The sequence below is a fragment of the Parasteatoda tepidariorum genome, chromosome 9, assembly GCF_982258835.1.
Source record: "Parasteatoda tepidariorum strain Cologne lab strain chromosome 9, Ptep-v5.0, whole genome shotgun sequence".
NCBI lineage: Eukaryota > Metazoa > Arthropoda > Arachnida > Araneae > Theridiidae > Parasteatoda > Parasteatoda tepidariorum.
In genome coordinates this window covers 68,868,731-68,895,545 of record NC_141763.1, presented here as the reverse complement: position 1 = coordinate 68,895,545, position 26,815 = coordinate 68,868,731, and the positions used below count along the sequence as shown (strand labels likewise).

The window sequence follows — 26,815 nt, the reverse complement described above, 5'->3', positions numbered from 1 at the left end:
TGACGATTAAAGAGTGAACTGTAAATTTAACAAATATCTCAACACAAGAAGTTCACCATAGAATGTCCTTAACGAAGAGCGATATATTTTTAATTGACATCCATATTTTTATTATAGGACTCTCACCATAGAGCATACTCATCGAAGAACTAACAATTAAATTAAAAAACAAAACATTAACAAACAGTTGCCAAATTATCGAATTATCTTTTACGTGGCGACAACAACAAATTTAGATTCATGACATTTAACAGTACTTGAGCATTCGATCATTAGAGCGAAAGTTATTCAGGTTTATACCTTTTTTATTATGCGCACTGTACACTATAGACTCTTAAAATATTTTTTGTGAACTGAAAAGCAATTTTGCAAAAACAAATTCTTCTTAAAAGATGCGGACGACTGTAATTATACGATAATTTAAACGTTTAATTAAACGAAAATTGACAATAATTGACACCAGCTGTTTTCAGCTATCTCCCAAAACAAGGGAAAGATTAATGACCATGTTTACTATTTCTAATTTCGTTTAAAAACCTATAATAGCTTTTTTTTAATGTATAATGGCATACCGTACAGATAAAGCACCTTACATATTGTTACTTTGACCTGAAATAAGTACGTCAAATCAAATAGAATTTTTAGAATATGCTGTTCTGCTCCGATTTCATCAAAATGGAGTCGGATTAGAGAAAAAGATAGTTAGTTACTTACTAATGCACCACGTCAATAATCCTTAGAACTTCGAATACTAAAAAAGTAGAATAGTCGCGGAGTAGTGGCTCGCACTTTTAAAAATGATGAGTACATATGAAGGTGATTTTAATTTCTAATTACTTCCTTTATTTATAAAAAAAAACAAACAGACAAACAGGAGAAATTGGAAACTTCAGAGTTTTAAAACAACAAATTTATTTAAAATTCGTTAGTTTTTTTTTTTTTTTTTTTAAATTTTGTACAGTGCGGAGAAAAAAACGGAACACCATGAAAAACTTTTGATCTAATGAACAGATCTTCCCATTCTAAGACACAATCTTAATAGATCGTGTGGATGAACTCAAATGTGCAAATTTATAAGTGTATACGATATTTTAAATTGCGAAATCAGGCATAAAAGTCCACATTTTCTGAATAAACATCCCATTTTTTCGACAGGTACAGATTTCTAACCCCCAATATATAAGGAGCAATCGCTATCTAAATTCGATTTCTCCAGAACAGTGTGAACGATTTCGCTCAAGTTTTGCCTTATGTAAAATTGCATTCTTTAAAATTGATGTAAAAAAAATTTAAATCTTACAATGCAAAAATTTTTCGACTATTATTAAATGAAATATTAGAAAATAATATTTTTTGCACGGAATTATCTTCGGACAAACGAATTTTTTTAAATTGTATGCAAAAACTTTTTCGATTCGCCTAAGATATGGCAATATACGCAAAAACTAATATTAGCATTAAGGGGTCCGAAATTTGGATTGCTGTCCTGATCAAACTATGGAGATCATATTGTGGCCACCCCCTATAATTTGGAGATCACAAATCCAAATCCGTCGAAGCAAAGGTATGTTTATTCAGAGAATGTACGTTTTTGAGTCTGGTTTTGCAATTTATAATATCTTTTGCACTAATTAATTAGAATGCTTGAGGTCACCCCTTCGAACCATTAAGATTATGTCTTAGAACGTGAAAATCTTATTATTAGATCTAAAGCTATTTTGGGCGGCTCGCTTATTTCCTTATTAAATTTTTTGCACACTATAAGTTCTTCATAAGTATCCTAAACGAAAAGAGTCAATCTATCTTCTTTACAGTTCTTTTCTTCTTACAGTAGTACGATGTATCCACGCCTTGTGCATAGTCTGACAAGCAATTTTCGAATTGGAGTCCATAAACTCTTTCCATTCTTCAGACTGCAAAATCTCTTCGTCATGGGTGATTATGAAATCCTGAACTGCATCCAGAAAGTCTGAATCACAATGCATATCGGCGAGATGTAAGACTTCACAAGCACTTTTCGATGACAGTTGATCAAACAAAATCGAAGCACACTTATCTTTTAGAGTCATAATCTGATATTTATCTGAAGCGACATACAGTTTAGTAACGCTGTCCCAATTCCTGTCTTCCAAAACTTCGGAATACATAAAAAACAACATTTTATCCACAGTTTCTGGATCTAAATCAGATATTTCAACTACATTTTTCTCCTTTTCTAGCATGTTACTTTCGAACATAGCACTGAATACAGGAGATCGAGCACATAGCACAGTCTTGTGAGCTGGGAACTTTTTTCCTCCCACAATGATTTCCATGTCTGTAAACTTTCGTTCAATGTAAAGACACATAAAATCATCTCGTAAATTAACTTTATTTTTCTCGTAGCTTTCGGACACTATCTTTGTTTGAGATACTGGCATTTCAGAAAATTCTTCGATCCAAGTATTTGATTTGCGTTCTGATAATGAAAATTCAAAATCTAATGATAAAATATCAATTAGAGAATCACTTGACTGTAAATCTTTTATGCTAATAGGGGTTGGAAAACACCAGACATTTGTTTCTTCTTTTTTAAACACGTTGAAATGAGTTGCTCTGAACAGGTGCTTTCCTTTTTCATCAGTAATGGATAATTTACAAATTAAAATGGCGTCACTTTTGCTTTCCGAAGTGTTAGTAATGTCCATTTTTAAGGAATCTTTACTTTCAGATGCGCAAAATTTTATATCAAATGGCATTGTCAAACTGCATGCCAACGGCGATGGAAATAATAAATTTTGATTTTGATCAAAAGTTTTGATGGTCAGATTGGTATATTGAATCCTTCGATATTCAGCTTCCACCACAGTTCGAAATGAATATTGATTTACAATCAAATTGTTGTCCGAAATTATACGTAGGTAGCATCGAAGTACTACAGTGTTAGGAAAAGTTTCAATATCTATTTCTTTAAAACTACCGATATTAGGCCAAAAACCTGAAAGTGTTCTTTCATTTTTGTCTTGAAGAACTGTAGAACCATCTATCGTTATTGAGATAGAACAACTGAAACTTACATTTGAAGGGGCCAAGATGCAGTTTCTAAGACCGAAAGAGTTATTATAAAATCGTAACCTATATTTGTGTGTGGTCCCGATAAGGAAATAAGGGCTATCCAAAAAACTGGACCTCTCTAGGCAATGAAAATTTTCTATTTTCCATGTAACAATACAACCACCGTTTTCATAAAGTGTCTTCTCCATTAATGAGCATAAATGAATCTTAGAAAAAGTGTTTAAATATAACCTGGGCCAGGGAATTGTTCCAAATGGTAGAGATTTCCCTCAATCTAGAACTTAAATCTGGAAAAAAATAAGGGCAAAATTGCATCAGTTATAAGAAAATCAGACATTATATTGAATGTTAGTACTTTGAGGAACTAAACAGAACAGCCAGAAAATGAAAAACTGATCGCTCATTATAAACTTCTGTTCTAACTCACATTCATGATTAAATAATGGTAATTCTAAGATCTATACTCAGTATTATCTAAAAATGATTCATTCTTGAAAGCGTCTGGTCTCCCAAGTCAAAATCTCTGATGGATTTCCATTGATGGAACAACATAATCTTGATGGTAACCATCAATAATTTCATCAGGAACCATTATATTCTTGATGACAACCAACATAAGTAGCAATCAATCACCCCTATGTCATGGATCACCATGGATTGCTGGTTCATGAAAACCAAATTTCTCTTGATGGTTAACCATCATAGTATTAAAGTAGCATTTTCAATCACGGATGTTTGTTGGAATCTCAAAAACCTTCAACATGGCATAATGAAAAATGTTGGATGATGGTGACCATCAAATGATGTTTGACCATCATGAATCGCACAGAAACCAACATATACCATCAAAATGCTCTGAGGGGACCATCAGGAATTTTAACTTGGTCTGACTCACATTCGTAATTAAATATTGGCAATTCTAAGAACTATACACATAGTAATTGAAAAATGAAAATCAAATCCTTCCTAAAAGCGTCTGATTCTTAATTTAAAAAACAGTCTGGTTCAAACAATCTAAACAATGTTTTTTTGTTTAAACTAATACTCAAGTCTAATAAATATTTAATTTATAAATAACAATCGAGCAATACTCCTATTTTGCAAAAGTTCTGTTCACAAACTTTATTAGAAGTATATTCTTAATATTTATTTCCCAGAAAAAATAATTTTATTTATTAAGTTAATTAGGTTTTTATTTTATAATGTGGTTTCCTAAACAAACTAGCATTGAATATCACTTGGGAGGGAAGGGTATTCAAAAAAACAAAAAAAAAGAAAAAAATTATACGCTTTTTCCTACCATTTAAAACACGATTTAAATTATATTCACATGACTTAAAAATCACACATCGCGATGTCTATTTACTCGCTTTGAAAAAGCGCATCCTGTTTCGTATTTTAACTATTTTTTTTTTATCAAATATCGCTTTCCGCATTCACCTCGATTTAAAAACCACTGTTATGATTCGTATTGGCTGGTCAATGCGAATCCCGTACCCGGCTCGCACCGACCACAGTGCTGACGCAAAATATCTTCAGTAGTAGACGGATTATGGGTTAGGCTCCCCTTGCCGTCAGGCGAACCGTGGGAAGATTTCGTGGTTTTTCTCTACATGTAACACAAGTGCGAATTAGTTCATTCAAAAAGGTTTCCACGAAGCAAATTTCTCCCAATACTTGATTCAGGAGTTCTCTTGTCTTCTGGATTAGGTTCAAAATTGAGAGGCTACGGATTTGAACATTAGAAGTCGTAAACCCAAAATTGGGTCGGCTGTTCAACGACGGTTATAAAATTAAAATTATTGTTTTTTGCATTTTCTTCAAGATTCTCTCTAAATTATCGTAATCATCTTCAGCATCTGTATCTTCCTCAGCAAGAGCATTGATAAATGAATATTCTTTACAATTTTCATAAATTGTAATGCATTTTTTACCAGTTTTTCGGCAATTGCAAGCTGTTCTACTATCTTTTATGCAATCATTGCGTAGACGCATTCACAAGCAGAATTTTTTTTTCCATTTCTTTTCGATCCTGTAGTATTTGCTGTAATTTAGTAGACTGCTTTTAATGTATCATCTTCTTTTCCTTTTATAAAATAGTATTTGAAAAAAAAAATTTATTGTAAAATTATTATCACCTCAAATAAATAAAAAATCAATTGTTAATACCAGTGATTCTAACAGTACCTTATTTATTTTTTTAAGTATTACATGTTCAGTTTGAAATGAGTTCCGTTCTTATTAGTTTTATGAAAATATTTGCATATTTTTGTATGCACATCTCACATTATAACATGCGTTTGGATGTGCGGGGCCGTTACATCGAGCTTTCAATATATTGATGACACACATTACGACTATTAGTTGTATTATTTAAAATTAAAAATCAAAACTTCCTTTAAAATTAGTTTGTCTTCATCTTATTTTCATTTGAATTAAAGCTATTTATTGAAGTAGAATAACACGTAAATGTAAAGGCATGAAAGAAGTTGCTATAGGTCAAAAAATGAAGCATAAATTCTGCTTCATTAAAAACACCAATTAAAACTAACTTCTGTAACCAACTTAAAAAAAATCCACGTCACATTTTTTGACTTACGCTGACCTCGGCTAAAAGGGGGGGGGGGATTGAAATTGAATATAGTTAAATCATTGCAAATCCTATTAGTAAAAAAAAAAAGGTCTCCAAAACGTCAAGAAAGCAGTCGTTATTCAAACAATAATGTTACCAAATTATTTTTCTTCATTCCAGCATTTAAATTTGGCAAAACGTGCAATTTGTTTTAAAAATTGGCAATTTAGGTCATTTTTCACAATAGGTCAAGTAACCATTTTCGAAACAAAATATTTCATATTGGTACACATCTTATTCGAATCTGAAGTACAGTTCCGTTTTTCAACACTACGCCTTGTTAGCGAGATATTTAGATGAAATTGCAATTGGACATAAAAATAAGAAAATCTTTTTAAGCGATGGGTACTTTTGGTCAGCTCTCACCATATGTCAAGTAAGCATACTTGAAACAAAATATAACACATTGGTTTTCATTTCATACAAAATTTACAGAGCGCTTTAACGCATTCGCGACGGCAAGTATCAAAATGCATTCAGTCGTTTTTGCAAAATATCGAAATGCAACTTCAGTTTTTTATTTATTTAGTTTTTTAATATTTGTTTTATCTTATTAGGAACACCGATTCCAAATTTGAGAATTCTACCTTTGCAAAAACTTGTTATTTAGTATTATTGGATTAATTAGGCTAAGTACTCCAATAATTACAAAATATCGTAGTGAAACTTTTTTAGTTTTTCCATTTTTCTGATAAATAACATATATTCAAAGTTTTAGCTTTCTAAATTTATTTATTTCAAAATCAAAAATTATGTTTGTTCAAAAGCAAAGAACGGTTAAGTGATTTACAGCGCCATCCGTCCAAACAATTGTGAACTGAAAGCAAAACTCTGAAAAGTTTGTTTGCTTTGTCGCTTAAATTTTCTGTACGAACTGCTTTATTTATTTTAATCGAATGCTTTTTTTTTCAACTGCAAAAATCATCAAATTTAGATCATCAAATTAGAAAAAATCATCACATTAACAAGAGTTTTCAATCATAAACCGTAGAAAAAATTCAATCAGGAATGGCATCTCATCCGGAAGGAACCTATTTTTTACAGGGCACTGGAAGAAACGGAAGAAGTTGCAATAGACCAATACAAACTCGTAGAAAACCTGCTTAAATTTACGTAAATTTAAATTAATATAGCAGCAAGAAGTTCAAAGGTTTTGATGAAAGAAATTATAAACAATAAAAATTATTAGTAAAAAAAAAACCATTTTTAATGCAGAATTTTAAAAATCTATATATCATATTATTTAAGAATCGATTTGCAATATTCATACTTAATAGCATTTATTTAAAAAAATGTTATGCTATTTGAATTCGTAAATTTAATAAGTTTTTTGGTAGTGATTATGTTTAATGTGTGAATTAGTAACTTTGTGGTATTAAATAAACTCGGTTATGATATTTTAAGAGTTCTTTAAATAATTATAAATTTAAGTAAGTGTTTTTTTAATTTCAGAATTACTTTGTTTGAAACAGAAATTTTTAAAAGTTTACAGTATAATTTTATGAATACTGAACAATTATACTTTCGAATCAATATTTAATATTTTCTTACTTAAGTCATTTTGAAGTGGGGTTTCAATAACTTCGAAATGAAAGGACAATGAACAACTGCTTTACATTTTTGTACAAAATTAATTTAAAAGATCCCTCAATTCAACATATAAACATTATATGATATGATTATGTTGATTGAAATCTAAAGTTCTTAAAATCAGATGAAAAAAATGTAAATTAATTATTGCGAAACTACATTACACCATACTACAAGATTTGTTTCTGCATTTGCGTAAAATAATAAATAAATATACGTCCCCTGAATTCCTCAGCATTAAAATTCGATTATGAAAAATTGGCAATGAGCTATTTTTTCTATAAAATGACTGAAAAAAGGTTGACAAAATGCAGTAAGGCTATATGCCTATGCAGTATATATAATTAATAGATGGTCCCTAAATTGGAACTGGATTAAATGTTATTTTCACAAGTATTGCTAAAATTAAAAATTAAACAGTATTTTTTTCAAACCTATTTCTTAAATATCCACATTTGCATTCTTAGAAATTATTCAGAGCACGCACAAAAATCAAGAATATCAGACGAAAAACTAAAAATCTGGGCAAAATATTTTTGTATTATCAGGAATATCAGGACTACGTACCCTGAATATAGGTTTCAGTTTTGACTATTGTTATCAGTTAACTTTGTTTATCTAAAGCAGAGGTCGCCAAAGTGGTCTATATAGACTCCCAAGGGTCTATTTAACAAAGGCTGGGGTCGATCTGAGCCAGGGGGTCGAATGGGGGTCTATCCGAATCGGAAGGGTCGATTGGGGGTCTATGAAAAAACAGTTCTTAATACGCAAATCACACATACCTAATTAAGTATGTAAAATTTGTGAATTTTTTTATAATTGACTAATTGACTTAATATCAGTTTCTTTATAGAACATAAATTAATAAACGTATATTTATTCGGGTGAAACAAGTAATTATGTACCAGTGCGCAGTGGCATGAACTCTGCACTTCTGGTTTATAAGTCATATGCATATGTGCCATAAAATTGACCAATTTTGAACCCATTATAGGGAACCTTGCAAAAAAACACCAGGCACACCCATCTCATTGATTAAGAAGCAATAAACCTGTAGTTACTTTACTTACTATTTCTACTTTTTTATTATTACTTATTATTTAATAAATATTAAGGTATTTAAATTTCAACATTAATATATTTTTCATGAAAATATTGTTACACAATGTACTATTACTTTAATAAGTGTTTAAAATCATGAAATAAATTTACAAACACAGTATCTAATAGAGTTTTATTTTAATTAACAGAAAACTACTTTTATGGGGGTCGATGGAGACTTCGAAAAATTATGTAAGGGTCGATGGTCAAAAAAGTTTGGTGACCCATGATCTAAAGCGAAATTGAGTTACGACAAGTTTTCCGAATTTAATTCTAAAATGCTTGAATTTAGAAAACTCAAAACAGATTTACGTACACTATTATCTTATTTAACCACGGAGCAAAACTCATTATGACCAATAAACACTTAAAATAGCACTTTTAGTTTTAATGGCTTAGCTCTGTTGTTATTCAGTGTTCTTTTTGGAATTTAATTATAAAATAATGATAGTAAAAACCTTTTTTTTTTTTTTTTACATAAAGGATGTTCCTATGACGTCTTATTTTTTACGTCTCAATATATGTAAAACAAAAACAATATTTAAAAGATAAAAATTATTTGGATGGAAAGATAAAAATTATTTGGAAAGATAAAAATTATGTGGATTATATATAATTTGTAGACGGTCCCTAAATTCCAACACTTGAATATAGTTGTTTTTACAAGTATTGATAAAATTTTAAAAATATCAAATTTTCCGATCTTTCAAATCTTTTTCTTAAAAATCCATAAATTGCATTCTTAGAAATTATTCTGAACGCGCACAAAAATCAGAAATATCAGACGAAAAACTAAAAATCTGGACAAAATATTTTTTGTATTATCAGGAATATCAGAACAAAGTACCCTGAATAAAGGTTTAAGTTTTGACTACTGTCATCAGTTAACTTCGTATATCTAAAGCGAGATTGAGTTAAGACAAGTTTTCAGAATTTAATTCTAAAATGCTTGAATTTAGAAAACTCAAAATAGATTTACGTACACTATTATCTTATTTAAAAACGGAGCAAAACTCATTATGAACAATAAACAATTAAAATAGCCTAATTTGATTACTTTCAGTTTTAATGGATTAGCTTTGTTGTTATCCAGTGTTCTTTTTGGAATTTAATTATTCAACATTGAAATAATGATAGTAAAAATCTTTTATTTACTTTAAAATGTTCAAAAATATTTTTTTTTACATAAAAGTTCCTAAGATGTCTTATTTTTTTAAGTCTCAATATAAGTAAAAACAAAAACAATATTTAAAAGATAGAAATTATTTGGTTGCTTATTTAAGTGTTCCTTTCTCCTTTGATATACAATTAAATAAACTATTATGTAACTATTTATTTATTTTATACGTCTCAATACATTTAAACAAGCATAATATTTAACAAATAAATATTATTTGGATAGCGTCAAGCGTTACTCACTCCTTTAATATACAATTGAATAATTATTATTCAATTATAGAACTATTTATTATAATTAAATATACACATCATTTCATAACATGATCGTATAAATTTCCGGTAAAATATTTAGTGCCGTGGCGCCAACAGCGTTACGAACTAACTCTTGTCTTTTATATTAGCAACATTGTCTTTTAAATTATACAGAAATTATTGTACGTGTTCAACATACTACATTACGTATAAGAAAATTATTGTAAATATCAGTTAAACATTGTAAATATAAGTTTCTTAAATCTACTTACCTTTTTAATTGAGTAAACGAACAAATCGAGGTCCTTACAGGCTATTTTCTGGGGTAAAGATACGAACAAAACTTTTGAAACTCTTCTGTTTTAATTTTTGTCTCGGTAAGTCACGTGACTTCCTATTACGTCACGCTCTTATCACCCAGTATATTTTCAATATACTTTCACTTTCGCTATCGCATACATTCTTTTTTGGCACAACTCTTCTATAACTATCATCGCCAAGTAATTTAAATTTAATTTTAAAATTCATTTTGTTTGTAGCTGTTGAATAATCTGAAACTAAAATAATTCTTGATATGCCTTATTTTGTTAAAGAGAAATAAAATTAAGAGGGAAATAAAGCATATTTTTTTTTCCTTAAAGAAAATGCTTCACTAAACTTTCGATCTCGTAATCGTGTTCTGATTTTAAATATGTGATTTTTAATGATTAAAACCCAAAGACAATTTCCAGGTAAGTTGACAAATAATTCCACTACAAAACTATGGTCAGAAATTGATTTTTTTTTAAAAATTTATCTATGGAATAATAAGAATTGCCCTAAATCTATGACATTACGACAAATGCTGTTTTAATAATGAGTAAAAAATTCAATATATAATGGTAAAATTGCGGTTATAACGCCTTCCTATAATTTTTTTTTCCAGGTGATTTTCTTTTTTTACCCCTCTGTGTAACACTAATGTAAGTGATTTGTAACCAAGAGATGATGTTAAAAACGAAACACAGATTAGAAAATTTAGTTTAAAACAACTTGATTATATTTTTTAAAAATAATTTTTATTTAATATTTCATGCGGCTATATTGCTTAATACCGAGGTGGCCGAGTGGTTAGCGTGTCTGACTGAGAGTTCGAATCCCGTTCACGGCATGAATGTTTCTCTGGCAGTTGTGTAATATGTGAATGTGACCCACCATATGAACGGGTATTTGTGGCAGTATGGAGTGGTTAATGTTACTCGCCTCTGTGACTTTGATTCACAGGTGCCCACCGGATATAACAATAAATGAGCAACACTTCCGGAATGTTCTAATGCGAGGAATGAACATTCAGTGCCTGCTGTTATCAAAAAAAATTTAATGCTGTAATAAGCTTAAACAGGAAACAAACATTCAATTAACAAATTTATTCAAAATGAGTAACACATCAATGAAGTTACAATTTTAGTTATAAATTTTTAAAGGAAAACACAATATCATTGTTTTTTGTACACACCTTTGAAAAATCAATATTTTTCATTTGTTGTTCTTAAATTCTTTTCATTCTTTAAAACGAAAACTTTAGTGAATTTAATTGATTCTTGAATAGATTTCCATTCTGAGGCTGAACATTTTCATGTTAAAAGAGTTTCCATGCATATTTTTCGAAAATACTCATGCGCAGAAATTTTTCCCTAATGATTTTATTGCAGCAGTTTATTAAAATCGCTCTGTTAAAAATTATTAAAATCGCTAAAAGTGCTGAGAGTGCGTCAACAGGCATACAGCTATAAGGGAGACATATATTTGACCACTAACTTTAAATCTATTTGTATTATTTTTATAAGGAAATAAAATTTTTTATTTGCCGTGATGGCTGAGGGGATAGAGGGTTCGCCTTCCAATGAAGTGGACCGGGTTCGAATCCCAGTTGATACGAATTCCGCATCCGGTTTGCACCGACCACAGTGCTGACGTGAAATATCCTCAGCGGTAGACGGATCATAGATTAGAGAACCTTTGCCGTCAGGCTAACCGTCGGAGGTTCTCGTGATCTTCCTCTCCATGTAACGCAAATGGCAAATGCAAGTTAGCTACATCAAGAAGTCCTCCACGAAGGCAAATTTTTCCCAATACTCAATCCAGGAGTCCCCTTGTCTTCTGGATTGGGTACAAACTCACCAGACTACGGAGTTGAACATTAGTAGTCATAAACTCATAAAATTGGGTCAGCTGTTCAACGGCGGTTATTTGACATATATTTGACAATACAATAATATTTAATGAGAAATAAGCTATGATTTTCTGACAAATTTATTACTGATGTTTTCAGTCATTAAAATTTAAATATTATTATTTGTTGGAATCTCCAAAACCATCAACGCATAATGAAAAATGCTAGATGATGGTGACCATCAAACGATGTTTGACCATCATGAATCGCACATAAACCAACAAAATGCTCTGATGGGACCATCAAGAATTTTGAATTGGGCTGACTCGCATTCATAATTAAATATTGGTAATTCTAAGAATTATAAACAGAGTAATCGAAAAAGGAAAAACAAATCCTTCTTAAAAACGTCTGATTCTTAATTTTAAAAAACAGTCTTGATTAAACAATCTAAACAATGTTTTTTTTTTAAATTAATACTCAAGTCTAATAAATATTTAATTTATAAATAACAATTGAGCAATGCTCCTATTTTGCAAGCATTCTGTTCACAAACTATATTAGAAGTATATTCTTAATATTTATTTCGTCGAAAAAAATTATTTTATTTATTATGCCGAATTAGGTTTTTATTTTATAAAGTGGTTTCATAAACAAACTAGCATTGAATATTACTTGGAAGGGAAGGGTATTAAAAAATAATAGTAATAAATAAATAATAATTTTTACGCTTATTCCTACCATTAAAAACAGGATTTAAAATTATATTCACATGACTTAAAATCACACATCGCTATTTCTATTTACTCGTTTCGAAAAAGCGCATCCTGTTTCGTATTTTAACGATTTTGTATAAAACATCGCGTTTCGCATTCACCTCGATTTAAACGTCGCTGTTATGATTCGTGTTGGCTGGTCGATAGCAATTCCGTACCCGGTTTCCACCGACCACAGTGCTTACGTAAAATATCCTCAGTAGTAGACGGATCCTGGATTAGAGTCCCCTTGTCGTCAAGCGAACTTCGAGAGGATTTCGTAGTTTTCCTCTCTATGTAACGCAAATGCCGGTTAGTTCATTCAAAAAGGTTTCCACGAAGCGAAATTCTCCCAATACTTGATCAAGGAGTTTTCTTGTTCAGATTGGGTTCAAAATGACAATGCTACGGTGTTAAAAATTAGTCAGACAAATCCTTCAAAATTAGAAATTAGACAAATTAGAAAAACAAATCCTTCTTACAAACGTCCGATTCCTTAAAAAAACAGCCTTGAGTAAACAATCTAAACAAAACTTTTTTTTAAAATTAATACTCAAGTCTAATAAATATTTAATTTATAAATAGCAATCGAACAATGCTACTATTTCGTAAAAATTCAGTTCGCCAACTATATTAAAAGTATAGTCGGAAAATTTATTTAGTAGAAAAAAAATATTTAATTTATTAAGTCAAATTAGATTTTCATTTTATAAAGAGGTTTCATAAACAAACTAGCATTAAATATCACTTGAGAGGGAGTGGAGTTAAAAAAAATCATTTTTACCCTTTTTCCTACCATTGCAAACTCGATTTAAAGTTATATTCATAAAGTTATATGATTTAAAATCACACATCGCGATTTATATTTCCTCGTGTTGAAATAACGTATCCTGTTTCGTATTTTAACGATTTTTTTAAAATCAAATATCGCGTTTCGCATTCACCTCGATTTAAAAGCCACTGTTATGATTCGTTTTGGCTGGTCGATACGAATCCCGTACCCGGCTTACATCGGCCATAGTGCTTACGTGAAATATCCTCAGTAGTGGACGGATCATAGGTTCGACTCCCTTTGCAGTCAGGCGAACTGTCGGAGGATTTCGTGGTTTTCGTCTGCATGTAACGCAAATGCGCATTAGTTCATTCAGAATGGTTTCCAAGAAGCAAATTTCTCCCAATATTTGATTTAGGAGTTCTCTTGTCTTCTAGATTAGGTTCAAAATTACAAGGATACGGAGTTGAACGTTAGTAATCGTAAACAGAAAATTGGGTGGGCTGTTCAACCATCGTTATAAAATTAAAATGATTGTTGCTTGCACTTTCTTCGAGATTCTCTAAATTATCGTAATCATCTTCATTAGCATCTGTATCTTTCTCAGCAATGAATGTCTTTTTAAATTTTCATAAATTATAAAGCATTTTATACCTGTTTTTAGGCAATTGCAAGCAGTTCTACTATCTTTTATGCATTCATTGAGTAGACGTAATCAAAATCTGAAAATTTCTTTTGACGAATATAACAAGATTACGAATCATATTAATTTTGTTTGGAAGATTCTATCTTTCTTTTTTTGTGAAATCATCTTCTTCGAGTGGTTTGTTATCAAGTTAAAACCTGTTGTATTCACATGATTTTATAAACTGCTTTTAATGTAGCCCCTTCTTTTCCTTTTATAATATATCATTTGAAAAAATATTTTAATGTAAAATAACCATCTCAACTAAATTAAAAAATCATGTGCTATTATCAATTATTATAGTAGAGCTTTATTTATTCTTTTTAAGTATTGCATGCTTGGTTCAAAAAGAGTTTTGTTCTTATTAGTTTTATAAGAAATATTCACATATTTTTATACACACATCTCACATTTTAACATGCGTTTGGATGCGTTATTAAATAAAGTAATTATAAGTAGTATTAAATAAACTTGGATATGATATTTTAAGAGTTCTTAAAATAATTATAAATTTAGGTTAACTATACTCATTTACATTAGATATTGTAAAATTTCAGTTACTTCAATTTCTTAAAAAATTAAATTATTGCTTTTCAGTTTTTGGTCAATTAAAAATGATATTTTAAATAGCTTGATAATCAACACTATTATTTAAAATAGATTGCAATTATAAACTATTGAAAAAAACAGTTTGAATATTTTATATTTCTTTTTGAGTAAGAGTTTTTTATTTATTTTTGTTAGATTAAAAAAAATTTCTTTCTTTCGGGGTGTTTTTTTCTTCCTACTTTGAAATAAACTTTCCACAGTGAAAACTTATTTTTGTAACTTGATATTTAACAATTAAATTTATCTTATGAAATTGTACAGAAGTTTTTGTCAGTCTTCCGAAATATGAAGAGACATTTTGAGTCTACACTAGTTCCGTGTGTGAGCCGTTCCTCTTTAAACTTACATCTGATGGGAGCAAAAGGTTATTCAAAATTCTTGCTTACATTACAGATTTAAAATTTATAATACAATGTGAAATAACAAATATAATACTTCCAAAAGTCTCTGAGAACTATTCTCTGTTCTGAAAACTAATTTATTTCATGTTCATCATGTTGAAAGCATTATCAAGTCCCTTTCAGGACTTTCTACATAGTCAATTGAGAATCCATACACCACAAATGGTTTAAAAAACTTTTCTCTCGCTAATTTTACTATTTCTGCATCCGATAAATCAAAGTTTTAGGTCTGTATCAAGTCTTTTAGGTTTAGTACAGCATTTGGTACTAAATTTTTATAGATGTTTATAAGAAAAAGACACTTACTTCTAATGGCAAATCTTTGGAAACTCGAATCTATAAACAAAAATTCTTAAACAGTAGAGGACTTTTACCGTCCATTTAGCATTGCATATGACACTTGAAAAATATTTTGTTTGACCTTTGAAGAACATCTTCTTCGCTGTGACAAATTTCTTAAATATCAAGCATAAGGCCGAGATAGCCTGGTTGGCACAGCACTGGGCTTAAGTCCAAGAGCTCGTGGGTTCGATCCCCACCGATCGAAGATTCCCCGTGTTATAGTATTATAAAGTAGCAAGTTAAATCTGTCGAGTCGCAAAATCCCCCATGTTTTCATAACAAATCAATACCTCTAGATCCAGGAGTTTCCTTGTCTTCTGGATCGGTTCAAAATTACAAGGCCACTAAGTTGAACATTAATAGTAGTAAACCCAAAATTGGGTAGGCTGTTCAACGACGGATATGAAAAAGAAATATTGAGCATAGGCCAGCGAAAGCCTGTTTGGTATGGCACTGGGCCCACGTTCAACCGGTCGTGGGTTCGATCCTCACCTTCCGAAGACTCCCTGTGTAGTAAATGGTGACTGATGCACGTTAAATCTGTTGAGTGTCAAAGTCCTTCATGTTCCCATTACTAATCATACTTCTGGGCTACTGATCTAGGAGTTTCATTGTCGTCTGGATTAACTCAAAATTACAAAACTAAGGAGTTGAACATTAGTAGTCGTAAACCCAAAATTGTTTCGGCTGTTCAATGACGGAAATAAAACATATCAAGCTTAGAGCCGTGGTGGCTGAGGGGGTAAAGTGCTCGCCTCCCAATGAGGTAACCCGGGTACGAATCCCAGTAATGGCTAGTTGATACGAATTCCTCATCTGGCTCGCATCGATTGTAGTGCTGACGTAAAATATCCTCAGTGGTAGACGGATCATTGGTTAGAGTCCCCTTGCCATCAGGATAAACATGCTAAGTTTGCGTGGTTTTCTACTCCATTTAACGCAAGTGCGAGATAGTTCCCGCAAAAAACCCTTCAAATGTCTTCTCATACTTGATAAAAGTGTTCCAGACCCTTTTGGATTACAAGGCTACAAGGTTCAAAATTACAAGGCTGCGGAGTTGAACATTGCTAGTCGTAAACTCAGTAAAGGGTCAGTCGTTTAACAACAATTATATAACAAAATGAAATATCTAACACATTTAAAAGAATTATTTATAATCTCGCCCTGGAGGATATATTTTGGGTTTTGCAATTGCTTAGAAACAGTTGTCCAACAACATCTTCGATGTCATTAATTTTTTTATTTGGCTTGCTCATCATCAATCTGTACTTTTTTTTCCATGATTTTTATTGATAAACGTTACCCTAAACTATAAAAAATTTCAAATTGAGGGATTATAATAGATCAAACTAGAAATTGATCTTTCAAACTAAAAACTGATCTCAAAATTAATATGTGTCCCGCAGTGGATTGATCGTTAAGACACGGTTCCCAGCAGATCACCGAAGTCAAGCATCACTGGCTGCGGTCAGTGTGCGGGTGGGTGACCACTTGGATTAACCTGCGTAGGGACCGAGGGTGTGCGGTATTGGTCCTCGTTAAACTCTTCTACCGTAAAGTGCTCGACTTCGAGCTCAGATCGTCGGGCTACCGAAGCAGAGGAGCCATCCCCTCCGCAGAGGATCAACACTGTGATGGAATGTCTTCGGATCATCCTCAGGGATGTTTCCCAGATCGTCGCCAATAGCCCATTGTGCAGCTCTAGTGCGACGTAAATGAACAACAACAATAACAACAACAAAATTAATATGTGATGATGACTATTGAGGTAGATTTGATGTAATATAGTGGCGAATTGTAGCAATGGGAATTTCTTTTGCACGTTTTGTACAGTGGGCCAAAAAAATAAATATAAGCAAATAAATAAATAAAAAAACAGACCATCCTGAATAACTTTTGATCTAAGGATTGGATCTTCACGTTCTAGGACTCAATCTTAATGGTTCGAGAGGGTAACCTCGACTATGCTAATTAATTAGTGCAGAAGATATTTTTAGTTATAATATATATCAGACACAAAAACGTACTTTCTCTGAATAAACATACCTTTTTCTCAACGGATTCGGATTTCTGATCCATAAAATATAGGCAGTAATCGCAATCTGAGAAATATGGTCCCTATAGTTTGCTCAGGATCGTATTTCTCCATATCTTGAGAACTTTTTAAGCAGATTGAAAAAATTTTGCCCACAATTATAAATTTCATTTATCCTAAAATAATTCAAGACAAAAAGTAAATTCCAGTAAATATGCATTATTTTTTATTATTTTATTTAAAATTAATAGAAAACATTTTGAATTGTACGGTATACAATTTTTTACATCATTTTAAAGAACTTAATTTTACATCCCAATATACAAAATCTGAGCGATATCGGTTGCATAGTTTCTTAGAAATCAAATTTTAAAAAAGCCGTAGATTTAATAAACCATTATTGTTTTACAAATAGGTTTCTGTCATAAAAAATGAAGTTAAAAATATTATCTATAAAAATGACTCCATTATATGTGTCACCACTTATAAAATAAATAAACGTTAGGAGGAAAAAATATTTTTTTTAATGTTAAAATCAGGGGTCTTAATATTATTTTATTGAGCAGAAACTTTCCAAATATTAATTTTATACCAAATGGTACCTAACAGAGTGCAGTAAAAGATTTAATGAAAAAAAGTTTATCCCATGGTAATAAAAACCACACTAGTGTTCATACCCGAGGCTAACTTCTCCATTCGATGCCACTGAAAAAAGAACAGTAATCACTGGAGGGAGGGGAGAGGAATCAATATAATTTAAAACAGAGTTTCTTAGACTTTTTCGTGTGGTGGTTCCGCAGTGGACTGATCGTTAAGACACGGTTCCCAGCAGATCACCGAAGTCAAGCATCACTGGCTGCGGTCAGTGTGCGGGTGGGTGACCACTTGAATCAGCCTGCGTAGGGACCGAGGGTGTGCGGTTTGAAACTGTTCTACAGTAAAGTGCTCGACTTCACGTGCAGGTCGTCGGGCTACCGAAACGGGGGTGCCATCCTCTCTGCAAAAGATCAAAATTGTGATGGCTTGTCTTCGGATCATCCTCAGGGATGTCTCTCAGACCGTCGCCAATAGCCCATTGTGCAGCTCTAGTGCAACGTAAATGAACTACAACATCGTGTGGTGGTTCCCATAATATTTACAAAAATATTAGGGGACCCCATAAGCATTTCACAAATCCAAAATTATCAGTTTTTTTACTTATACTGTAGTATAACTATTGAAGTTTTAGGGCTTTAACCACTTGCGCTGGCAAAAAAAAAAAAAATCTCTGACGCGTGTACCAGAACGGTCCAGTATAATTCGCTGGGATGGCAGTGTGCGATGCCTCAGACTGCAGTGGGCACTGTGCGATGCGTGTTTCCACACCCATTCCTTAGGAATAAGATCAATTTTACAATCTTCATTTATGTATTGTTCCTCGTCATCAGAAAAAATTCCTCACCAATTTCGGAGTGGAAAAATTATTGAAGTTATACTTCTTATGCGACTTCCAACAAGGTTGCGTTAAACGTTTAACGCTACATTTTTATTGGCCGGGAAATCACGTGGTAGGATCCAGTTTTCCCTCATTCACTTCCATATTGTTTTGGTTCTCACCAGCATAAAAATAATAAAAGTCATAAAAGTATTATTTTTCTATAAATATTTTTTTACTTTGATTTGATACACATATAATTTAATAGGATAGTATTTTTTATTTTCAAATTTAGTGGATAACAATTGTAAAAAATGAGTGAAAACAATCCCACGGACAAGGCGACGGATTTAAGGTTATGTCAAGGTACGTCTCTTGTGAATATCAATTGATTGTTTCTCTTCTGAAATTACATTATGACTCATTCACATACATTTTTATGCAAATACATTTTCCAGGACGAGACGATGAGGCAACCACAAGCACTTCCACTGGTTCAAGAGGGAAAAATGCACAATATTACCGTGATTATAGAGCTAGGAAGCGAGCGGAGCAGGAAAAAGAGTCGTTGCATAGAAGTGATCCTTCTACGACTGCTGGTTCTTCACAAGCGACTAGGGACAGAACGATTCCATAATACAAACAGACTTAAAAAATTTAGAAAGGGGAAAATGAGCTCGATATCGAGAAAAGGTTGCTGGTGAGAGCTTTAGCTTAGCAAAATATCGCCTCATTTTAGCGCAAACATTGGAAGTCAAATTTTGGCGGGATTTTCTGAAACAAAAACAAAAACTTAACTCGAGTCATCAACAAAGAAAGAATTGATTATTAGGCTTTACAGAGAAGACATTCAGATATGATTTTTTTTTTTTTTTTAATCTTCAAAGAACGTTTTTGATGCAGAGAGGTACGTACCTCAGTACTGTTGACAATTATCGGTCGCTGTTCCAACAATTCTGTACATGTTGGAGGAGCGTGAGGGGGGGGGGATCGTGAAAAGAATTCCGTGTATATACCCTACACTGGTGTTATACCCCAGTGTATATACCCTACACTGGTGTTTTTTTAAGGTCAAGTGCCACTCCCCGTGTATAAACCGGGGAGTGGCACTTGACCTTAAAAAAACACCAGTGTAGGGTATACCGGGCAGTGACACTTATACTAGGTCTAGTTGACTAGACTTTTGGTAAATGTCTGAAATATATACAAGGTCTAGTTAAGGGCCACTGCCCGGTATACCCTACACTGATGTTTTTTTAAGGTTCAGTGCCATTACCCGGTATGTATTTGCCCGGTATATCCTACACTGATGTTTTTTTAAGGTCAACTACCATTGCCCGGTATAATTCTCACATTTTATACTTTGCCTAAAAACATCCAGTATTCTATACAATGCCGGCAACATACATATATTAAGATCTAACTAACTTTAAAGTAAAAAAAATTAAAAACAAAAGCAAAACAGATAACAATAATAAAAATAAAGACATAACGAAGAAATTCAACAAATAACATATTTTATACGAGTTCGAAAATGACAGCAAACGTCGCAAAAAATAAACATAAAAACAAATGCGAACGGCGACGGTAAACCTTTGAAATTTAGCCAGTACGCCAAGGAAGCGAACAAAAAAATCCCCAATATTCTCAATGTAATTTCCTTCTTTCCCTATTTTCACTCTTCCGACGAAACTCTTTAAGTTTTTAACATTATGGAATCGTCCTTCCCCTAGTCGGTTGTTGATTCTTCTACAATTAACGTCGCAGGTTGCGAAGTTTAACTTCTTCCGCGCGGAGGGACTCCACGCAATATTTTTTTTTTTTTTTTTTTATCAAAGTCACTATCACTACCATCGTGTTTGCTTTTCCTATTTGAGGAAATGATGTCGTTATGCTTTCCATTTTAGAATGTTGGTTAAATATTTATAACTGTACGCTATGCAGTGCACTGATGATCTGTACTCTGACAACAGTTCCACCTGACGTGACACGCATGTCGTTCTTGTTTCTGTAACAATTCCATGATGACGTAAACACCATGTCGTCGGCGATTCTGTGACAAAAGCATTATGACGTGCGTGGCACGTCTTTCTAGCGCAAGTGGTTAATTTTTAATTTTAAAGCGTAGAACAATAAAAAATTTTTATTAAATAACAAACTTCAAAATATAATACGAAGACAAAAATGCGTCAAAACGTTTTAATTTCTTCTTTCTTGTATTATTGTCTTATCTTTATTTTCAGTTACATTGTGTAAAAACATTTGGTAATTATAATATTATTACAATACAATAAAGAAATATCAAAATTTCTGTAATTTTTAGTGAACCCTGCTGCAGGTCTCACCCCCCCCCCAATCGGGATTGGGACCCACAGTTTAAGAAAATAATATTTAAATTAAAAATGAAAGTATATACAATTATAATAAATCTAAATTTACATTTAAAAATTTTATTTTACGCTGAGCTGGAATTATTCTATGGAAAAAATTATATAGAACAGATTATTCTTAATTTATCTTAAATGTAAAGAAAAAGAAATATTTAAATTTTAATTAATTATTAAACTTTACCATTTAATAGTTAATAAAAACTAATTTATTAAATTTATTTTTAAAAAAATTTTTTTTCGTAATCATTACATTCTTTTGCTTTACCCAATTATTTATCTGTTAAAATATTTAATTTCATTATAAAAATTACAGCCTAGATTTAATGTCCTTAATCGTCGATTAGATGTTTTAGGTTGGATGCCTGAGTCTATGTACCTCCTTCTTTTACTTTCATATTATTGATTTTAACATTGTTTAATTCTAATTTTTTTTAAACATTGTTTCTTTTTAACATTGTTTCATCTCTGAGGATTTTGAAACTTACAAAAAATACTGATGGTTGATACTCCAAAATAGATAAATGAAGTTAGACAATGTAAATAAAGCACAAATAAAACCCCCACAACAGGCATGCAATAGTTTTAGTTCTATAAATCATAACTTCACACTGAGCTATAGAATTAGCGAATCACACGATTCTTGAAAAAAGTTGCCTCTGTCTTTCTTTTAATAATGTTTTTAAACATCACTAAAATTATAAAAATTCATGTTGAAAGACATTGTCATGGTTAAAGTTTTTTTCTTTGAAAAACAAAATAAAAAGATAAATTAAAGATAAGGCTTCTAGTTGAAATAATAGTACAAGAAAAGTAAAATTGGGGCTAATAGAATAAATAGCTCTGGTTTCATAAGCCCACATACACAAAGGGCAGTAAGAAGGTATTTTCCCTCAAGCCTGAATGATCGGATTTTTTTGGATGAAAGCTCTTTTGATTGGTCAATCGCTACGGATGAAAACGTCTCCCTCCAAGTGTTAGTGTTATGTTCTGATATCAGAAACTCAATATCTAAAGATAAAGTATGTGATTTGTTTGACGTTAAAACCTTTGTATTAATAGGAATCTGTAAACACCAAGTATTGGGTATTTTCAAATGTTCAGGACCATCAATAAATTCTTTACTGCCAGTTTCGGTATACAAATTGTTTCCTTTTTCATCAGCAATAGAAAATTTGCAAATAAGAAGCACTTTTCTGTTTCCATTTTCTGAAATCTTTGCGACAAAAAAAGCGAGAACATCGGTTCCGAGTAAGCGCAATGCCATTTCAAATGGCACAGTCAATCTGCACGCCAAAGGAGCGGGAATGAATAATTGTTGACCACCTAAAATGCTGATTTTCGGAATTGTATACTGAATTCTTTGGTGTTCTGCTTCCACAACGGTCTGAAATTTATACTGATTTATAACTGAGTTATAATCATCTGAAATAATACGAAAATAGCACAGAAATATTACAGTTGTGGTAGAAGTATCGATATCTTTTGAATCATAGGATATAATACATAGTTTATCACGCTCTTTATATTTCGGAAAAGATATTACTCCTACCTCTTCAGGAATATCTCCAGCCTTCCATGTCACCTTGCAATCATAACTAACACTTAAGTTTTTAGAAATGCACGTATTTTCATTATTTTTAACCAAAATGAAATGATATTTTTCCTTTCCTGGCATCGTCGCAATCTGCCATTTGATTTTGTGTGTAGTTCCGATAAAGAAATATGGGCTATGCACGTTGGCCATCTTCTCCAAGCAGTGAATGTTTTTTATTTTCCATGTTACGACACAACCGCTATTTCTGTAATTTGTTTTTTCCATCGTATAAAACTACGAAAAGAAGATAGCGAAATGTTCCTTAATTTATTAATAGCTGCGCTCAATGATTCATTTTTAGTAGAGTCTGAAACCTGAAAAGAAAACAAAAAAACAATCTAACGAAATACTAGTGCAATATAAAGATAAGTTGTTATCGGAATCAGCTGGGGTGGATCGGGGTATCAGGCAATCATTTAAGAGAGAGTGGAAGGAATATACATTTGTAATGATAACATATTTTCAGATAAATTCTACTAAATTATACAGTGGGTGATCTATATGTAAATATTCAACTTAAATGCCTTTTCTAACGGTGACGATCTAAGATATTTAACGTAGCCTGTTACAGAAGTCTGGGTGCATGTTTTAAATTTTTTTTTAAAACAATAGGTTCTATGAATGAACTCTTGGTATCACAGTGCACATCGAACCGGTAATAAATTTTCCCCAAATAAGAGAGTATCAGAATCAGTTGTGTAGATCACAGATATAAAGGCAGAGCCCTTTTATTAGTTCCTGGTGTAGATATTGGATGTAATACGCTATTTCAAGTATTTTAAATCTACTAGGAGAGGAGGACAAAAATGCCCCCAAAGAAAGAAAATCACGGACCATCATAACTGTGCTGGTAGGTGGCGATTGCATCAGTACCATGCTGTAATAGGAACTTTGTCAAATTCATTGATGAGAGTAGTTAGTTTATACTGGTTTATACAAAGAACTTTCCGCGTCAGTCGTCTGTTGCTTGGTCGGTGACTACGGTGACAAGATTGAGCTAGTTCAAAGAACTAGTGCTTGTCTAGTCTAGTGAACTAGTGCTTGTCTAGTCTAGTGAACTAGTGCTTGTCTAGTCTAGTGAACTAGTGCTTGTCTAGTTGTTCTCTATAACTCCTAACGTATGTACTATTAGTTTGGAACACCTTGTAAAACAATTTTTAAAGTTATTCATTGAGAAACAAGCTCTTCCATCGCAATAAACTAATTCGCAATACATTCAAGTATGTTAAGCAGTTGCAATTTATTTATTAATCAACAATTAAGAAATTAAGATTAAGATATTTGAGGGGATTACAACTATATTGTATTCCTATTAAATTTCACACATTTGTAGGCCATTTTTATATTTTTCCACTAAATTCTTATATTATTATATTCATTCAATTCATTTCCACACTTCTAATTTCACACACTCCTCACTAATTTACTTAAAGCCTACTGCAAGTCTGCGTAAGTTCAACTCCAAAAATTAAATTAACTTCATCTATAAATATTTATGAATAATTTGCCATATTCTAATTGTTATAATTCAATTTTTTCTTCCCTTTCTCCACCAAATTAGACTTCCTTTTGGTCAATTTTATTTCTGACTACTACTTTCAGTTATTTTAATATTTTTAGCTAAATAATTTATATAGGCTTACACAATTAAACTAACATAATAAATTATATGAAAATCAGTATTATAACTAGAAAATCTCAAGAAACCTGAGATTCCATAAACTTCTCTAGTAATATTAATGCATTAACTATAGTAAATATTATGTTTGCTGAGTCAGTATCTATATTTACTAAGTAAACATAGTACATTTACTATGTTTAAAGCAATAAAGTTACTAGAAAAGTTTATAAAATCACAGCTTCATAGATGTTTTCTAGTAATAATGCAGTTTTTTTAATTTTTTATTTTTTTATTTTTCGTTTTTTTTTTTTTACAGTATCTCCAGTGACTCCCATTCTTAGCGTATTGGAAAGTTCGACACAGAATAACGAAAAAACTGTAATAATTAAAGAAACTAAAGTTACAGCCACTTACCTTATTATTTGAAGATCAAAGTTCCCAAATATATCCAAACTATTTATTTAATATTGAATTATTTTTTATGTGAATTCACTGCAAAATATCTATGGTATCTTTCTTATGGTGATCGTTACGTCGAAAATACTTATCTTTTCTGACATATGAATTTTTATCACATCATTCGCTCATCAAACAATCAAACTCCGTTTCATACGAAGAGTTGCAAGTTTATACATTATCTTACATCTTATCTATGTATTTAACACTTTTAAACCAGGTAGCCAATTGCTCACAGAGAATTTAAAGACAAATAATTCTGAGTCTTATGTCAATTATTATTTCTAATTCGATTTATTTAAATATGAAATGATGTTGGCATAAAATGGTAGTTTGAGTTTAAGCTTCTTACTTGGTAAAAATAGGCAATTTTGACGGAAATTTGTATTTTTTTACTGCCTATTGTTGAATTTTATTCATTAGTTTTCTAAATCTCTTAAATTGAGAATGATTGTTATGATTTATAATTATTTTATCCATATAAAATAAATAGTTTTATCATATTTTGGCAATTACATACTTTAAATGAATTCTCAGAATGAATTCTCAAAAAAAAAAAAAAAAAATTCATTTACATTAATACATATTACAAAAAATATTTATTTAAAATTCTCTGAAACTTTGTATGAAGATTTTGCGTATTGTTAGCTTTGTTTTGAACTAAAAGCTCAGTTTAAGCTAAGCTCTAAGTGGGAATTTATTTTTTGTATAATGCTGCAAATGTAAGAATGTTTAGATTTTTCATTCAAAAATCAATATTAAACAATGTTTTTCATTTTATATTTAATATTTTTTAAATATTTTTTAAATATACAGGTAATTATATTATTGATGCATGTAAAAATCTTTTTGATATTTATGAATTACAATTTGTTGTAGATCTGGTATCAGGACGTGAAAGATTTGTAATTTTTATGCTCCAAATTTCCTTTTATGAAAAAAAAAATTATAAATTTTTAAAGTTTACCTTATATTTATAAATTTAACACCCATGCTTACCAAAAATAAATTAAAATTTCAATTAAAACTGTTTAAAAAAAATTTGTCGAACCCAGTCGAATAATTTTTATAGATTAGTAAACAAAATAACAATAATTGATCAAAATTAAAGTGCCAAAAATAATTACATTTACTCAAAAATGTATTTGAGTTTAAAGTTCGTTACCGCTGATGTTTCTTAATGTATTAAAAAGCTCTACATTCGTGATTTTTATAAATACTTACAAAAAATATTTTTTACCTTTTACCTATTTAATTTTGGATCTATTGCCTTAGAAAATTTTTATGTTGAAAACTATCTTCATGCTCTATATTATTCATAAATAATATGCTAAAAATAGTGGAAAATAGTGCAATTTCTTAGCGAAACAATATCGATCATTTTTGTTAAACTATTTAAATCATTATGATAATTAAAATGATTATTATCCGTACCGGCAGAATAAAATAAGTCAGTGACTATGAAGTTTTCTCTAGCTTAATTCCAGCTCAAAGGTTAGAGATCGAAGGATCAAAGGATCTAAAAATGTTTTCATGTGTGCAAGAACCAACTTTATGACGGGCTATTTTATTAAGATTTAAATTGAAAAAAATAAATAAATAAAAGCAAAAAAAATTGTTAGATGCTTACAAACTGGGTTTTCTAAAAATGAACTACCTATATTTATTTATTGTTATTTTTTTTTCTGTAGGCATACGGAATATGCGTCATCACTACATGCATAATGCGAAAAATACTAAGATGCAATAAACTGGTTTGGAAGTTTTTGTCAGCAAAACTA

The 26,815-nt window shown here is 31.1% G+C and overlaps 2 protein-coding genes across 3 annotated transcripts in view; one reads left to right on the top strand and one right to left on the bottom strand.

Moving 5' to 3' along the window:
* The window catches only part of LOC107437749 (anoctamin-7), a 112,670-nt gene that overhangs the window by 52,075 nt on the left and 33,780 nt on the right, over positions 1-26,815 (top strand). The window lies entirely within an intron of this gene.
* LOC107437747 (uncharacterized) lies at positions 893-15,651 on the bottom strand. 2 transcript variants are annotated; one of them, XM_016049845.4, is made up of 2 exons: positions 15,489-15,651; positions 893-3,341 (listed from the first exon to the last, which is right to left on the bottom strand). In XM_016049845.4, the coding sequence occupies exon 2, from the start codon at positions 3,240-3,242 to the stop codon at positions 1,809-1,811; it is 1,434 nt and encodes a 477-aa protein (XP_015905331.3). In that variant the 5' UTR covers positions 3,243-3,341; positions 15,489-15,651; the 3' UTR covers positions 893-1,808. The 2 variants fall into 2 exon arrangements, with proteins under 2 accessions (XP_015905331.3, XP_015905332.3); XM_016049846.5 differs by lacking the exon at positions 15,489-15,651 and adding an exon at positions 10,081-10,237.

Bases quoted from the DNA above. Each gene is read 5' to 3' on its own strand.
- LOC107437747 (XM_016049845.4), bottom strand. From the start codon at position 3,242: ATGGAGAAGACACTTTATGAAAACGGTGGTTGTATTGTTACATGGAAA.